This window comes from Crocodylus siamensis, chromosome 4 (genome assembly GCF_052110815.1).
Source record: "Crocodylus siamensis isolate JL-2025a chromosome 4, ASM5211081v1, whole genome shotgun sequence".
NCBI classification, from domain to species: domain Eukaryota; kingdom Metazoa; phylum Chordata; order Crocodylia; family Crocodylidae; genus Crocodylus; species Crocodylus siamensis.
Window position 1 is genome coordinate 241,427,012 of NC_143398.1, and position 17,738 is coordinate 241,444,749.

The window sequence follows — 17,738 nt, forward strand, 5'->3', positions numbered from 1 at the left end:
AATATGGCATCCTCACACCAGCCACAGGAATGATAGTATTACTGTTGTGAATGAAAGCACCAGTGTCCTCATTTTCTACATTAGATACAGAGAGGTTAAGTGACTTTACCAGCAGTCACCCAAGAAGTCGTGGTCAAGAAGCTGAACCCAGGCCTCCCAAGTTCTAGGCCTGTGCCATAATTCCCTAATTACTAAGCCATTCTTCCAAGACATGGCTATAGGAGATATCTGTACCCGTTACGAGAATCCCTTTCTGACTGATACTGTAAACTACTTGCCATGCTTTAGTTCAAGGTTGTTAAACTCATCTGACCCTGCAGGATGAGAGGCATGTGGCCGGTCTGCAAACCAGACTGGGCCTACAGATTGGCCTCACATGGCAGATTCAGCACACATGGCTCAGCCGCTGCTGGTGCTGTGTGCACCCTGGACCAGCCCTGTGTAGCCTTAAGCATGTCCTCTGGCTCCAGGCTCATAAACTGCATGCAACATGCTGCAGTCTCAGCTCTACACATGGCATATGGTGCTTTGGGCCGGTCTGGGGCATGTGCTACATGTGGCACCTGTACCTGACTGGTTCTGTGAACTGGATCCAGCATACAAGACCAGTCTGTGAGTCTTAACTGGATTGACCCTGGATCTAGTGTGCAAGGCCAGTATAGCATAGGCACCATGTGCAGCACACATCCTGGACCAGCCCGATGCAACATGTGCAGCATGTGCCCAGGCCCCAACCCTGTGCAGCACACAGCATACAGGGCTGGTCTGCAGTACATGCTGCATGTGATGGCTACATCAGACTGGCCTTTAGTGCTGGATCGTGGGCTCAGTCTGCACCAACCCCAGATGCAGTGCGCAAGGCTGGTCTGACTCAAAGTGCCACGTGCCAGGCCTGCCTCTGCGTGCTGTGTGCATGCAAGTAAGGCTGGGAACAGCACATGCTGCATGCAGCATGCCAGTCGGAGACCCACAAGCAGCACTGCGGGCTGGATGATAGGTCACCATGGGATGCATCTTTGATACTCCGTCATTAATTCATTTGCTTTAACTGTCAATTGTTAGCTTACCTAAACGATTCATTTGTGTGCGACTAACAGAAATAAAGCCTGCCAATCACCTGTAACAAAATTCTAAATGCTTCAGTTTTATTTTTAAAAACTCCCTCAGTTAAAAGGGAATTTTAAAAGCATGAATCATTGTCATTTCAGCATTATAACATGTAATTAGTTAGGTGTCAGACCTATACACAACTGAAATAACTACACTCACGCTCTGACAATATTAACATCTAAACCATTTTCAACACAGGTTCACAATGACCTATTGCTTACAGCAGTTGCTAGTTATTAACATATTTCTTAGCTTAGATTGCATGTCAGTACACACCCTACTTGGTGGGCTGAAGTAGTTTTTAAAACCTTTGGCTGATAGATTATGAAGTTCTGAGACAAGATATGTTGAGTTCATTCATACCTTCCTAGATGAGTATCACCTTTCTGGATGCAACCAAAATCTACACCTTAAAGGACTGAATCAAAATATGTCAGCCTGGTATCAGTTCCTGATCTGGAAATAATAAAATTCTAAGATGTTCTAGATAAGAAATGCTTTCATGACATAAGCATGGATGATGCAAGTTCGTGGCATCTAATAAGCAGCACAGATTACTAACGCCAAGTTATCTCTATTATAATGCTACAATATGATATGCAAGGACATTCAAGCCTCATTAATCATTATTTCCCCATTTCATTTATTTTCTGATGGTGAAAGTATTAAAATGACATATACCTGAGAATGAAGCCAGAGAAAAATAGCACAGAGATCCCACGACTACTTTAATTGTGGCATTTTTCAATGAAGCCCACTACTAGCAGTCTACATTTACTGATGCATCTCACAGATTTTGTTGACACCGCTCCCCGCCGCCTGTCCAGGTATCGGAACCAGCACTTACCAGTATCGGAACTTTGAACCCAAAGTAAAATAATGTGCAAAAAAGTTCTTCTGAGGGGGTAGAGGTCTGTCCAGTCGGAAGAAAGTGTGATGCTCAACACAAGCCTTCCACAAATTCTTACAGGCTCGATAATTCACCATATTGAAACCCAGTAATGTTTCTCTAGATTCATGCTAAAAAAGAGAAAAGGTTTGACTTCAGAGAAATTAAAATGCTTTCCAATAATCTTAAAAAAATTAAAGACAATAATTATTTTTCATTTTGTAAACACTTTTTCCAGAAGTGGTACAATTTGGAGTTCTGTTCCAAAATATATGTTTCAAGTGGGGTTATCCCAATTTTACGTATCTTAAAGCTTTTTGCAGAATCAGAGAATCACAGAGCAGCAGGGCTGGAAGAGACCTCCAGAGATCATCCAGTTCAGGGGTTCCCAAAGTTTTTATGCCGCAGCCTGGCAAACCAGGGCCTGGAAGCAGCCATGGCCTGGCAAACCGTAGCCCAACAGTCACAGCCAACTGTGGCCCAAATTTCCAGCTGGCAGACAGGTAAGGCTACCTGTATCCCAGGCAGGGGTGGTAAGCCAAAACCTGCACTGCCACAGGTCCTGCAAAAGGAGCCACGGCCTCTCCATCTGGCTATGGGGGGCCACAGTTTGCCGGTCTGCGGCCACTTCCAGTCCGGCAGCCAACTGTGCTGCAGACTGGCACCAGGCCACAGCCCAGGCATTGAGAATCCCTGATCTAGTTTAATCCCCTGCCTGTGGCAGGATCATTCCTATTCAAACTAACCTAGAAAAATCCAAAATTTAAACTCTTTGTAAAACTACTGTCAACCCTGACAGAACATGAGACATTAATATTCTAACCTGCCCCAGGTAAAGCAGAGGAACCACAGGGAATTACAAGCTTGTGTTTAAACCCATTTTGCTCATAATTATTACACTCATTTTCCCTTAAATGGGCCTGTTCATAGTTTCATAGTTTCTAGGGTCGGAAGGGACCTGAGCAGATCATCTAGTCCGACCCCCTGCCATGGCAGGAAAGAGTACTGGGGTCAAATGACCCCAGCAAGATGTTCATCTAACCTCCTCTTAAACACCCCCAGGGCAGGAGCCTGCACCACTTCTCTTGGAAGTTGGTTCCAGACCCTAGCCGCCCTGACCGTGAAGTCGCGCCTCCTGATATCTAACCTAAACCTACCCTCTGCCAGCTTGTGACCGTTATTCCTGGTCACTTCTGGCGGTGCTCGGGGGAACAGGGACTCCCCCAATGCCTGCTGATCCCCCCTGACTAGTTTGTAACAGGCCACGAGATCCCCCCTCAGCCTTCTCTTCTGGAGGCTGAACAGGTTCAGGTCCCATAGCCTTTCCTCATAGGGCCTGCCCTCTTGTCCCCTGATCATGCAAGTGGCCTCCTCTGGACCCTCTCCATGTTTCCCACATCCCCCTTGAAGTGCGGCGCCCAGAACTGGACGCAGTACTCCAGCTGTAGCCTGACCAGTGCCGCACAGAGGGGGAGGATCACCTCCCTGGACCTGCTCGAGATGCATCTGTGGATGCAGGACAAGGTGCGGTTGGCCTTTCTAACTGCCTCTACACGCTGCCGGCCCATGTTCATCTTGGAGTCAATGATGACCCCCAGATCCCTTTCCGCCTCCGTGCTGACAAGAGGGGAGTTCCCTACTGAGTTCTCAGTATACTACAATGCTGAAAACTTCTTCTGGAAAGATGGCAAGCTCTTAACCATTAAACCGTGATTCTGTAAAAGAGACTAGAGCTGCCATGCACCTGGCGCCCTTGGCCAAGATCCCAACAACAGTGAGGTACGAAATGAGACTTAATCCTGGCACTGGAGAAGAGGAGAGACAGTAAACTGGTATGCATGCCAGATGTGAACGTTTAAGAACAGTAAGGCTAAGTACAGACATTTGGGAGATTAAATCAGGTTCAAAATGGCTGTCTGATTTAAACTTAGCTCATCCTGGGACGCTGACCATGCATTTACAAACTTGGTCTCGGTGACCAGCAATCAGTCTAAACCTGTAACTGTACAGAAGTTCCATGCACACAACCCGGTCTAAAAGTTACAGAACCCGGTGCAAGATAAAACCTGGATCAAACTTATTTGATTTAGGTCAAATTTGTGCATGGAACTTCTGCACACTTTCCCTATGCATCCCTAAGGCAGGCAGAAACCAGCCACTGACCCCAGCCCCAAAACTGCTCTTTTCACCTCCCGGACCTATTGGGCTACTTTTTGCTTCCCACCTCCCACCAGGCCAGCCAACCCTCTCAACCCCCATCCCACAAACTGCTCACGGTACAGCCACTTTTATGAGCGTTCACTGCTGCCAGAGCCAACAAGTCAGTCCTGGTGCAGGGAGAGGTGAGGTGGGAGGGCTAAATGTGGCCTCTGATTCCCTCCCCCCCACAAGGACACTGCCAGGCACTTCCAGACCCCAGCAAAATCCTGTGAGTTTGCAGTTCCTGCCTGCCCCAATGCAGTTCATACCTAGCCCCCTACCACCCAGGCAGACCCCCAAGTCCCTCCAGCCTGCTGGACCCCCAACCCCCTGCTAGCCACCTCCCCCCACCAAGCCTGACTTACCTGATGTTGGGCAGCCATTTTGAACTGATTTAACTTCCCCCCAATACCCCAAATGTCTGTACTTCTCTTAAGACGGTGCAACTATTTTTGCTAAGCTGAAGGAGATTCAAGCTTGCATGAATAAAACTTTTACTGCACTTACAAATAGGGAGAAAGAACCCAGGTAGCAGGTCCTGGAGGGGTCAAGCAAGCTGCATATGATTGTTTTTACCCACGGTCCTTCAAAGGAGATCAACAAGAAAACCTGGCTCTCTTGCATACAGAAGGCTGGGTTTAGTGCACCGCCCCTGCCCACTTCTACCTGGTGCAGCATCCTACTTCAGGAAACTTTAAAGAACTCCTAACCTCCCCAACCAACTAAGATCCATTCCTCCCTCATGCAACCATTACTTTACCCTTGGTACAGTGTTGGATTACAAAATGAGAGTTTTCTTCCCCTTTACAGCAGCCTTCCAAAATACCTAGGCTTGGCAGGATTCAATTTTTATCAGTAAACACTGAAAAATACCTATTTCACCGAACACTCACAGACTGGCAAAAAAATATCTCCATTGTTAATAGTTTAAATTTACAGAAAGAGGATGCAAGACAAATGATGACTGATGATGACAGGGGGAGCAGTCTTACTGAACCGTGCTGACTGTAGTTTGCACTGCAACTCCCAGAAACCCCAGGGGCCTGGGAACAAAGGAAGAGGAAGAGACAAAGCAGATGAGGGAACCTGGCGGTGAGCAAAGCTTGGAGTGGTGGCTGCTCTGCCACCCAGCTGGCAGCAGTCCTATAGTAGTTATGTCACAGCAGGCACCTAAACTGCATTATAATAGTAATATACTATTGTTAATAAATTGTCTGCCCCCATGCTCCTAATGTCACACAATCCTGAAAGTTTAAATTGATAAAAAATAAAAATAAATGCTTAGAAATACAAATCAAATTCTGCCAAGCCTAAAAATAGCAAATAGGAAGCTGTCATTACAAAATACTAAGCAAAAAACTAAAAATTTTTATTGACTTTTACACTGAACTCTTTAAAGACAGATGAGATGCGATAGTTATATTTCACCAAAATAATTATTCTGTCAGATTCGGTTTGACCTACTAACCGTTTTCCCTCAAAAACGCCATCAGCTGGGCAATGATGAATGCTGCACGTTTTAGTAATCCGTCCTCTGACAAAGCAAGTCAAATCTCAGACTGGCTACATTTATACAGATGCTCCTTTGCTTCCGATTCCAAAGAGTTGAGAGAATTTAAATTCAAGGGTGCCTCACCTAAAAGCCTGGAATTCGAGACTGTTCAAGCAAAAGTTCCCCTGATGGGGCAGAAGTACTGGCCTGACAGTCCTCCCGTTCTTGGGAAGAGAATTTTCAAGGCCGTGTCCTGAAAGCAAACTGGCACCCTCAACCAGGCAGCACTGCTCCAAGTGGACTGGCTCCTCAGCCGATGCAGCTGCTTCTGCAACCTACTGCAGGTTAGCTCAGGTTTGCTCGTTTAGCTCTGCTGTTTCAGGGGCAATTAGCTTACTCACAATCAGCCAGCTCAAAGTGCTTCACAGAGGTGGTCACACAGCTTCTAGTTCAAAAGATAGCCTGTGCAGGGCTGTTCAGCCTACTTTCCAGACATGGGCTAAATGACATAAATTCGGAAGGGGAACTTATGTGATGCTTTAAGACACCCTATCACCCAATTCAAATTAGGCCCAGTTTCCCAATACAAGGAATAAGCAGAGTGAGGCACTTAAGGAAGGGATTTACAGGAACTATGTCCTTAGTGGATAGTTTCCCAAGGTAGCCGATAGGAAAGTCCAAGGAGGCAGGTAGGACCAACAACCCACCTCTCAGAGAATTATGCACCAACTCTGGGCATAAGAGCGCCACCTCCCAGGATCATAGCTGTGAACCCCCTCTGGGAGTTAGGTGGCTAATGCAGGTTTTCACCATCTTCCTTGCACAAAGCAGCACAGCAGTTACTGGTGCTGCCTTAATATTAATTTGCCTAATGATTACAACAATCCCCAGAGTACTTTTAAATCCCCCTGTTCTGCTTCTTAAAACTAGAATTTAAATGTATGTCAGTCTCCAGAGAGACTGCCCTAACTGCTGGTTATCACCTTGTTCCAAAATGGGAAGGTGAAAAAAGAACACTGTAACCTAGTCACTGGCAGGAATTCAGTGGCCGTGCCCAAGTCCACCAGAAAAAACAAATTAGGTACCTGCAGGACTAGACCACAAGTAAGCAGGGATTTTGAGTGCTTGTAGTACCTACACTGGTGAATACTACACCTACACTGGTGAATCTAGCGCAGAGTGCTTTTGTAAGATAGTGCCTGAGAAAGGAATAGAAGCGCAATGTAAAGGTCTGTCATCCCTGACCTGCTATTTGTTTCTTACTGAAGTAGATTCTAATGAGAAACATAAACAGCCCATAAAATCCTTTTGTAATGGACTTAGCAAGCAATGTCATTTATTAAGCAGATGTTTGTCTTTTAAGTAAAAAGGAACACAGTGAACTAACAACTCAAATAGATCATTAATCTATATATCTCCCTGACATCCCATATGCAGAGGACCCACCAGATAAGACTCAAAGCTGCAAGAGTCACTACTTAAAAAAAAAAAAAGATGAAAGGAAATAATCCCACAGTTCGAATTCTCGGTATGCAAGTGGACATGGATGTGGTGTGTGTCCAATCTCCATGCAGGTACATACTAAATAACTGGCTCTGCCACTAATAACTGTAACTAAGGGAGTTTTAATGGTGAAAACGTATTAGCTTTCTTAGTTATTCTTCCAAAGGCTTACTTACACACAGATTCTTTACTTGTATTAATGCCATATAACGCTGAGTTAGAGAATAAATTAATAAGCAATTAAAAAGTGAGGTCCCTGGATTTTTGAAGCAGACTGCTGTAATTAAAATATCTGATTAGTATTTGAGCTATTAAAAAATCAGACAGAGCTATTTTAAAAAAAATCTGCAAGACATCTAGATAAATTGTTGAAATATGTATCTCTGTCGAAACTAATTTAACATCATAAAGTAGTGGGGCAAACCTTTTTGGCAGGTGTGTCATCATAAATTAGCCCTGCACCACACTAATCCCTTTCTTTTACTTAATAATCTGCTCATCCTTCTGCTCCCTGCCCCATCCTCCCTGACCAAGCTGCTGCTCTAATTCCTGCTTCCTTCCCTCTATTATTTATACCTGTACACGTAACACCAACGAGAAACTTATGAAACTTCTTTGCTTGCATTTTTGTTTTTGCTGCTTGTTCCTGGGGTGCTGGATGAGGTTGGTTGGTTGGTTTTTTTTTAAGTAACAGAGCTAAGCATTACCTGGTGGACAGTACATCTTGGATTTTTATAGGAGTAACAGTTTGGGTAGGGAGCACAAATTCTAGACTGACAAACTGTTTCTATGTTCATGAGACTTAAAATGTCAAATTCAAGTTTCCTATTCATAGATTTCATAGACATCAGGGCTGGAAGGGACCTCAGGAGATCATCGAGTCCAGCCCCCTGCCCAAAGGGCAGGAAGTCAGCTGGGGTCATAGGATCCCAGCAAGATAAGCATCCAATTTACTCCTGAAGGTGTTCAATGTAGGTGCTTGAACCACCTCCGCTGGCAGACTGTTCCAGACCTTGGGGGCTCAGACAGGAAAGAAATTCTTCCTTATGTCCAGCCTGAAACGGTCTTGCAGGAGTTTGTGACCGTTCGACCTCGTCATCACTTGGGGCGCTCTGGTGAACAGACGTTCCCCCAGATCCTGGTGGTCACCCCTGATAAACTTACAGGTGGCCATCAGATCACCCCTGAGCCTGCACTTTTCCAGGCTAAAGAGTCCCGTGGCTCTCAGCCTGTCATCGTAAGGTCTGTTTTCCTGACCTCTGATCATGCGCGTGGCTCTCCTCTGGACTCTCTCAAGATTCTCCACATCCTTTTTCAATTGCGGAGCCCAAAACTGGACGCAGTACTCCAGCTGCGGCCTCACCAAGGCCGAGTACAAGGGGAGAATGATGTCCTGGGATTTGCTCGAGAAGCATCTATGGATGCAAGCCAGCATTTTGGTCGCTTTACTAGCTGCAGCATCGCATTGCAGGCTCATGTTCATCTTGTGGTCAATGATGACCCCCAAGTCTCCTTCTTCTGTAGTGCTATCCAACGTAGCACTGCCGAGCCTATAAGGAAGCTGCAGGTTTTTCTTCCCAAGGTGGAGAACCTTGCATTTTTCGGTGTTAAACATCATCAGATTCTCATCTGCCCATTTCCTGAGCTTGTCCAGGTCAGCCTGGATCACCTGCCTGTCTTCTGGCGTGGATGCTTTGCCCCAAAGTTTGGTGTCATCGGCGAACTTGGCCAGTCCACTCCTGACTCCAATGTCCACATCATTAATGAAGATGTTGAACAGTATGGGTCCCAGGACAGAGCCTTGGAGGGACCCCACTGGTCACAGGGCACCATGATGAGTGACTGCCATCAATTACAACCCTCTGGGTCCGACCACGGAGCCAATTTCCCAGCCAGCGGATCGTGGTGGAGCCAAGGCCACAACTGGGCAGTTTGGCCAAGAGGTGATCATGGGATACCAGATCAAAAGCTTTTTTGAAGTCAAGATATATGACATCAATCTCTTCTCCCTCATCCAGGTGATAGGTCACCTGGTCATAGAAGGAAATGAGATTGGTCAAACAAGACCTACCCGCAACAAACCCGTGCTGGCTGTCCCTCAGGATGTTAGCCTGGGCCACTCCCTCAAGGATGGCCTCCTTAATAAACTTTTCTAAGATCTTTCCCAGGATAGAAGTCAGGCTGATGGGCCTGTAGGTAGCCGGATCCACTCTCCTCCCTTTCTTAAGAATCGGCACCACATTGGCCTTCTTCCAGTCTTCGGGCACTACACCAGAGCGCCAGGAGTTTTCAAAGACCCGTGCCAGGGGCTGGGCTATGACGCTCGCCAGCTCCTTGAGTACCCTGGGGTGCAGGTTGTCAGGGCCGGCTGACTTGAAGGTATCCAGCTTCTCAAGGTGTTCCTTCACGAGGTCAGCATTTATGGAGGGTAGGGGATCTCCCTTACCCGGATCTCCCTGTCCCATAGCAGGCGTGGGCGTTCCATGGGACTGATGAAAGACTGACGCAAAGTACCTATTTAATAGGTTGGCTTTTTCCTGGGCGTCAGTTGTCAGTTGTCCCATCTGGTTTAGCAGGGGTCCAACGTTGCCCTTGCTTTTCCTCCGGCTCCCCACATATCTGAAAAAGGACTTTTTGTTGGCCTTGATGCTTCAAGCTAGTTGGAGTTCAGTTGCAGCCTTGGCTTTCCTGGTTTGCTCCCTGCAGGACCGGACCAGCGCAGAATAATCCTCCTTGGAGGTGAATCCCGTCCTCCATCCTTTGTAGGCTTTCCTTTTTAGCCGTAGGAGGTCCGCTAGGTCCCTGGAGAGCCAGGAGGGCTGCTGTGCCTTCTTGCTGCCTTGTGCCTTCTTGCTGTGTTGGAATAGATTTAGCTTGTGCATTGAGGATCGCTTCCTTGAGAAGTAACCACTCTTCTTGAACTCCCATCTCCCTGGGGTCATGGTCCCTAAGGGCCTGACTGGCAAGCCTCTTGAGCTTGTCAAAGTCGGCTTTTCTGAAGTCAAGGACTTCTGTGTTGCTGACTGACTTGCCAGCTTTACAGCGGATGGTGAAGGTGATCAGCTCGTGGTCGCTGTCACTCAGCTTCCCATCAATCACTAGGTCGCCGATTAGGTCGTTGATCACCTTTATACATTGCAAAGCTTGCAAAATCAGTCAGCAATGCAGAAATCCTCAACTTCAGGAAAGCTGAGTTTCAGAAGCTCAGAAGGTTGGTTGTCAAGGCCCTAAAAGATCATGATCTGACAGGGAAGAGAGTCCAAGACAAGTGGTCACTCCTTAAGGATGCAATCCTAATAGCTCAAGGGAAATGCATTCCAGCCCACAGGAAAAGGCGTAAAGGCTAAATAGGGATCTCATGGATCTCTTTAATCTTCAGAGAGAAGCCTATAAGGCTTGGAAAATGGGTAACACCTCTCAAGAGGACTATGCATCACTGGCCCACGCCTGTATGGAACGGACCAAAAAAGCCAAGGCCAAAACCAAACTCAGGCTGGCTACTGGAATCAGGGACAATAACAAGTCCTTTTTCAGATGCATAGGAAGTCAAAAGAAAAATAAGGGCAACACTAGACCCCTGCTGAATCAATTGAGGCAACTGACAACTGACTCACAGGAAAAAGTTAATCTCCTCAATGATTACTTTGCGTCAGTCTTCCACCAGCCCAAGGGGAATCACCACCCTGCCTGACAGGACACTGGACTACGAGGGTACAGTGACCATATGCCTAGATTTGGCAAAGACATTGTGAGGGAGCACCTGGAGAAGCTGGACATCCATAAGTTAATGAGCCCTGATGAAATGTACCCAAGAATGCTAAGAGTTGGCTTACTTCTTAGCTCGGCAGCACATGGGGCAGCAGGACAATGTGTCCCGCTGCAAACTGCATGAGCAGGGGTGTGCACTGCAGTACTCTTAGTGCTGCTGCAAACACGTGTCTCTGCTCACAAGGACACAGCTTTAGAGGTTAATTTGCTATTCAAAACTGACTTCTATATCCTAAACAGTACTTAGCATACACGTTACCCTGCTAAGATGGTACCAAGTCTGAGCCTGAACCTCAATTCCTCCCTCTCAATCTCAACTCAGGCTGTTAAATATCCATTGCATTTTTCATATACTATGAAAAATAAATCGCTTCTTGTCAATACCTATTGGAAAATCCAGGGTTCTCCTTTTTGGACCACTGTAACTTCCACCGTGTTAGCCTTAGCAGCACTCCCCACACTTAAATTGGATTCATCAATTCTCACTCTTTCGGCCTGACCACAGCACCTCCTTCACTTAGCCTGACAGCGCCTGAATCAATTTTCAACTCCTCAGCTTGTTCGAAAGCTGTTTTTAGGGCTCAGCTCTACTCCTGCCTAGAGCTGTATCACTGGTCACCAGCCACTCTCCTGTCAAAACCTGCAGTTTACCCATGTGCACTGTGTAGTCTTCCTTTCTCTCCCCAAACAATCACTTCCCATACTGACTTTCTCCTTGCAAAATCTTTTGACAGCATGCATCTCTTAATCCTCCTCAAAAATCAAACATTTCTTGCTACTCAATTATTCTGCAGTCCGTGATCCTCTGATAAATAAAACATTCAGAAAGACCTATTCTCGTAGACCGTATCTGACATGTTAACTACATCAACCTACTCTTGCAGGGTTTTTGGTTGTAGCCATGTTGGTCTAAGAACATAGGCAGGGAAGGCTCTTTGGGTAGATGTGATATGTTTTATTAGACCCAATGGGTAGTTGCAAGCTTTCAGGCACAAGTACTCTTCTTCAGGCATAGGGTGTCTGCTGTTGTCCTGATATCTCCAACTCTTAGCGTACACTTCTCCAATTTTTTCACTGCCTTTGCCTGCTTTCTTCTCTGGCATACTATTTTATGATGCACTCAGACTGTTAATGCTTTCAGGCACGGACCGAGTCAAGACCACAAGTTAAATATCAGGCAACCTGATGACGACACAGGTAGCAAAAATGTTGCATCACTGCCACCAAAATGCATACATTCTTGGTTTAAGTTTTCAAAGACTTAAATTTGCAATTTCAAAAGGCAGCATTATTACAACACCACACTATTTAGAACTGTGTTAAGGATTACCAGTTTTCCATTAGAATGTAAACGGGAAAATGCCATTTATGTTGACAGTGTCAGCTACAAAAAAAATTAACATTTCACAATGTTTTACTTACAAACATAAGTACTTCCAAACCAATACAAAAATAACCTCTGATTTAACTTGGCTTTTGCTGAAAACAAAGTTTAAATAAAAGCCATGTTTTATGTTCAGATTGCTTTATTTCTTACTGATTTAAGATCAGCTCATAGGATACAGTCAATTTCCACATACAGAATTGAAAAATTGTATAATATTTAAGAGAACTCAATCAAAACAATGTATAGCCAGAAATCAGATGCAAATGAATGCTGTATCATAGGTAAACACGTAAGTTCAAACACAGAGTAAAGACAGAGATGACTAAATGTGGAAATTTGTTTTTTGTAATTTTCATGAGACCAAATTTTATGATTAATACTCACCAATTCTTTCCTAAGTTGAATAAAAAACTGTTTGCACTTAAAAGAAATTTTTACAATCTTCAACCTAAATGAAAAATAAAAACAGAATATTTTAAACACTTAGTATACAGATTCATATTAAATACTTATAGTACACAAACTGGTTCTTTTTTTGAGAGAACTAATTTAATCTTCATTACTATAAGATTTCATTTGACAAAAATTAACTGAAATAAATTTAACAGTTACATATAACAGCTTGCACAGTTTGAGATTTGTTAACCATATATTAAAATTCCCGAAAAATTAAATGTCTTGCACCTTGCTTTACTGTGCAGGCTAGCAAACATAAGTTTCTCTGGTATTTCCATTCTAAACTAAAAGGCAGTCACTAGTTTTTCACCAGTGTTGACCCTGAAAGAAATTTAGGAGTCAGAGAGTTACTTCAGAGAGTCTGTTCTTAGTAAAATGAGTCCTCCAAAGAAGTGACTGCAAAAGCAAAAATTAAAATATTCAGAGAATAATACAATACATATCTAGATATACTTTTACAAGCCAAAAGAAATTAACATTCTACATTTTAAAATCTTAAGAATTCCTACCAAGTGGCCATGCTGTTAGGGAGATCTTGCCCAAATTCAGAGACTAAAGTTGTAAGAAGCACTGGATCTTCTCTGTGCCTGCAAACAGGAACCTCGCCCTCACCAAAAGATGCCAGAGGAACGTCTAGCAGAACACTAGGTGTGTCTACATGTTCGTTCATGTGCTTTTTATATATAGTACCTCTAATGTGTGGTACCAGATAAATACGCATATTAGGTTGCCCTAATGCACAGAAGTGAAAGCACATGCTTTTTTAGTGACGCTTAATGTGCAGTAGCCTATTTTTACTGAGCATTAGCATATTACCACGGTTTTTGACGTGATGCCGTAATGCACAGTAGAATAAGCTACTGTGCATTAAAGTGCACGTGTAGATGCACCCAGTGAACCCCCTTTCATCCCCACCCTCAAACAAAGACATACCACATCACTTGCTCAGAAGAAGATGAATATGGTCAGAAAAGTAAGGTTCTTGTGTCATCATGGTCAGACTAGAACACGCTGATCTACACTACCACCTTGCCTGGAGTGTTTTCTTGCTTCTGACCAAGATCCTTTTATACTACTTTCCTTAGCCTCAGTTACACTAATTTGGCCTAAATTAACAGCCTGTGGCAAGGTGGGCAAAGTCTGGCCCATGATGGACTCCATTTCCCATAGGTAAAAGCTATGAGCCTGTCACCATTGGATAGTATTCTTCTGCCAGGATACGCAATATTCAGAGCATACAAGTCCTAGATACTTCTGATAATGGAGTTTTTTGGTAACAGAACATTATTTTGGTCAAGAATTAAAGCTCTTTTGCAACAAAACCTGATATGGTAGTACCAACAACTCTAGATTTCCATATTAACCTCTCTCAACCAAATTAAAATGGAACTATACTCATGATGCTGCAAGCTGGGCACAGGACGTGAACATCAAACTACTTCTCTGTCAGGCATGACTAGTAGAAGGGATTCTGACAATATTCATGAACTCCAAAGCAGAATAGAATACAGATAGCCCTCACTGTACCACTGAATTGCAAACGCATCAGGGAAATAAGTTACCTTTTACTATATACCTGCACAATGCATAGTGGAAACAAAAGGTTTGTACAAAAGGTTTTGACTATGACCAAAACTTCTGGGAGCACTAGATTACAATACTTAATACTGGCTCTGTAAGGCTAGCAAATGGAAACCTGTTTTCTGTTAGTAAAGTGAAAAGACAGCATTTTTAAGACACATGGTAAGTTATTTTCCTAATTAAGAATATATATCAATAAGACATGTTGTCAGTATGACTGCTTCAAATGTTTATGGCATTACAATTTGACACATTAAATTATAAAGGATTAAGCACTCTTTCTGTATTAAGGCTTTCCTTCCACTCCTTTTGTCTTTTGCAGTTTTACTGTTAGAGAGACAATTCTATTGATATATTGGTAATTTTCAGAAAATTATTCCAGGTGTGTTTCTTTCTCTATATTGTTAACCCTTAATGAGTTCTCTATTATTTTAAAAGCTGCTACCACATTCTCAGTAATTTCTACCCAAATGGGGCTTATAATCTATAATTACAATATCCAAGTAATGCATGTAAATCCAACTCATAACACAAATGGTGATTAAAAAAAAAAAAAAACGAGAGAGAAGCTGGTCCTGAAATTGTGGGATGGGGGAAAGACAGCTGTGACGAAATTAGCTTCCGGCAAAAGCAACAGAGAAGAAAAATGAATTACAGCCTAAAATAGTATTGTCAGGAGCAAGCTGAGATTCATTTCGTAAAATTAAATGTATATTTTAAGGAAGAACAGACTATTTCAAATGTACCTTAAAAAAATCCTTTCCCAGAACAATTAAACTGTCTCCCAATTCCAATACGCCACACATGTCAGAGCAGCTTAAAAGAATAGCAGAACATCTGAAAATGGATTTGAAGACTGGAATTCATTTTGCAGCATGTCCTGCTGTGTTTTACTAGTTAAGGCCATTTTAAAGCATTTTTCTATTCTCCTAAGCCAACAAGAAACTCATATGAATTACGTACTGGAGGCTGCCTCCTTGTTACTAAGAGAAATCTTTCATTTGATCAAGTGGAATCCCTACGGCAGGTCAAGGTTCCAGCTGAACGGTACACTCTGACCAATGTTAACAACTTTTTATATTTCCATTGTCTATTTTAATATGAATTATAAGGAATTGAGGGTTGGGAAAATCTTGAAATGTCTGAGATAATACAAGTAGGCCCTTTGTATTAAACCTGAAACATAGGCCCTAAGACCTAGCAAGTTCTTTCTGTGAATGCCTCTATTTGCTTATTCCTGTTTAAGTCCGTAGCCTCTTACTGCTGATCCATGCACCTACTGTCGCACTGCACCCTTGCATCTGAAGAAAAAGATGCAAGTTTGCTGAAATACAAAGAACTGAAAACTTTATCCCAGTTTTTCTACTCAGGATACAAATAAATGCTTGTTAGGAAAATAAAAACGATCCTATAGTGCCTTAAATTAAATGTCTTCAGTGTTCTCCCACAGTAATGTCATTGTTTCTACAATACTCTTTCACAAAAGCCCTCATACATGAAAGCTCATATCACAAGTGTGGAAGAAATCCATTTCTTTCTTCTTTTTATTCAAGCACACCACACAACCAAAGAAGGAAGAACTAATCACTGGGCAAACTTGCATTAAGTTCATTTGCAGAAATTTCTATTGTACCTCTGTCTTTTAAAAATTATGCAGAGGAAAAAGTCTAGAGGTTTTCACACATTTATGGGCTGTTTCCTATATATCCTGACTTTTTGGAATCTGAGAAAAAAAGTAGGGTTGGAAGAGACCTCAGGAAGTTTCCTCCAGTCTAACTTCCAGCTCAAGGAAGATCCTCCATTACTAACCCATTTCTGTTGAGTGTTGGTCTAACCTGCTCTTTAAAACATCCACGGAGAGAAGATTCCACAACCTCTCCAAGTAGAACTGGGCCCCCCGCTACAGAAAGGATGTAGACAATTGGAGAGAGTCCAGCGGAGAGCAACAGAAATGGTTCAAGGGCTGGAGAACATGACTTCTGAGGAAAGGCTGAGGGAACTGGGCCGATTTAGTCTGCAGAAGGGAAGACTGAGAGGGGACTGACTAGCAGTCTTCAACTCCCTGCAGGGGGCTTACAAAGAGGACGGAGCTGGACTATTCCCAGTAGGAGCAGATGACAGAACAAGGAGCAATGGGCTCAAGTTGCAGTGAGAGAGGTTTAGGTTAGATTTTAGGAAAAGCTCTCTCCCAAGGAAGATAGCAAAGCACAGGAACAGGCTAGTTAAGAGAGGCTGTGGAACCTCCATCCTTAAAAGACTAAGAACCAGCTAGACAAAGCCTTGGCTGGGACAATCGAGTTGGGGCTGGTGCTGCTTTGAGCAGGGGGCTGGACTCGACCTCCTGAGGTCCCATCCCATAGACTTTGACGGTCATTTTAAAAGCCTTGACATGACCCATGCTATTTTGAGGCCTTAAGATGAGGAGCAACTTACCCAGGTGACCTACTTAGGTCAACTACATAACTGCTTACATAACTGAACTAGTTAGCAGTGCAAAAAGTGGGTAAGACAGTAACGGGGTGAGAGCTGCTGTAAGAGGGTGATTGGTGAGAGTCGGTGACATCATTCTATGTGAAGTCTTGTCAACATGTGGAAAGAAAAAAAAACAACTGTAGAACATATAAATAGCTACTGAATCAACTTAACTCTTGGGAAGATGGAAACCTGAGAAGACATGTTGCTGTTGTGGCTGTGACCTGCCAGTGCTGTGACAATGTCTGGCCAGCTGAGTTACTGCATCACACGAAAGGCCTACATAAGCATATCCCTGTAAATGTAAACTGTCTAGTTTGTTCTATATTTCTTATGTGCTAAATACATTTTGGATTTAAAGCCATAATAGCTTTGATAATTGATTAATCTATTCATGCCACCCCCTTTAATTGAGTGTAACATCCAAACTCAAATATTCTGATTCTATCTGGTCCATAGACTAAATCCCTCCACAAAAGGGCTGGCCCGGTCAGGCCAGGATGCCTTCCAGCCCATTTTCTGCAGCATATTTCTGTTGGTCTCCCAGCACACTAGCATGCTGCAGCAAACTCCTAGGGAATCACCGTATTAAACGATAACAAAAAAAGAACAAACCCCTGGGGAACCCCACCTGACACCTCTTCCCAAGTAGACTTTGAGCCACTGATGACAACCCGTTGACCATGACGATCCAACCAGTTTTGTATCCGCCTTACAATACTTTTTTCTGGTCTGTATGTCCTTACATTGTTAATGACAATGTTGTGGGATACAAGTGCTGAAATAATACCCATGCCAGGACAGACCCCTGGGGAACCCTGCTCAATACTTTCTTCTGGATTGAGTCTTAGCTAGACAGTTTCATACATACATCAATCTCA

At 43.7% G+C, this 17,738-nt stretch overlaps 1 protein-coding gene across 2 annotated transcripts in view; it reads right to left on the minus strand.

The window, feature by feature from the left end:
- Positions 1-17,738, minus strand: part of PTPN4 (protein tyrosine phosphatase non-receptor type 4) — a 213,236-nt gene that overhangs the window by 64,610 nt on the left and 130,888 nt on the right. For both annotated transcript variants that reach the window (XR_016442124.1, XM_090046053.1), the window contains exons 11-12: positions 12,733-12,796; positions 1,958-2,130 (exon numbers count right to left, since the gene is read on the minus strand). Coding sequence is in view for 1 of the 2 variants with exons in the window: in XM_090046053.1 (XP_089902179.1) it covers positions 1,958-2,130; positions 12,733-12,796 (237 nt within the window). In the remaining variant the exon portion in view is untranslated. The remainder of the gene's footprint in view (positions 1-1,957; positions 2,131-12,732; positions 12,797-17,738) is intronic.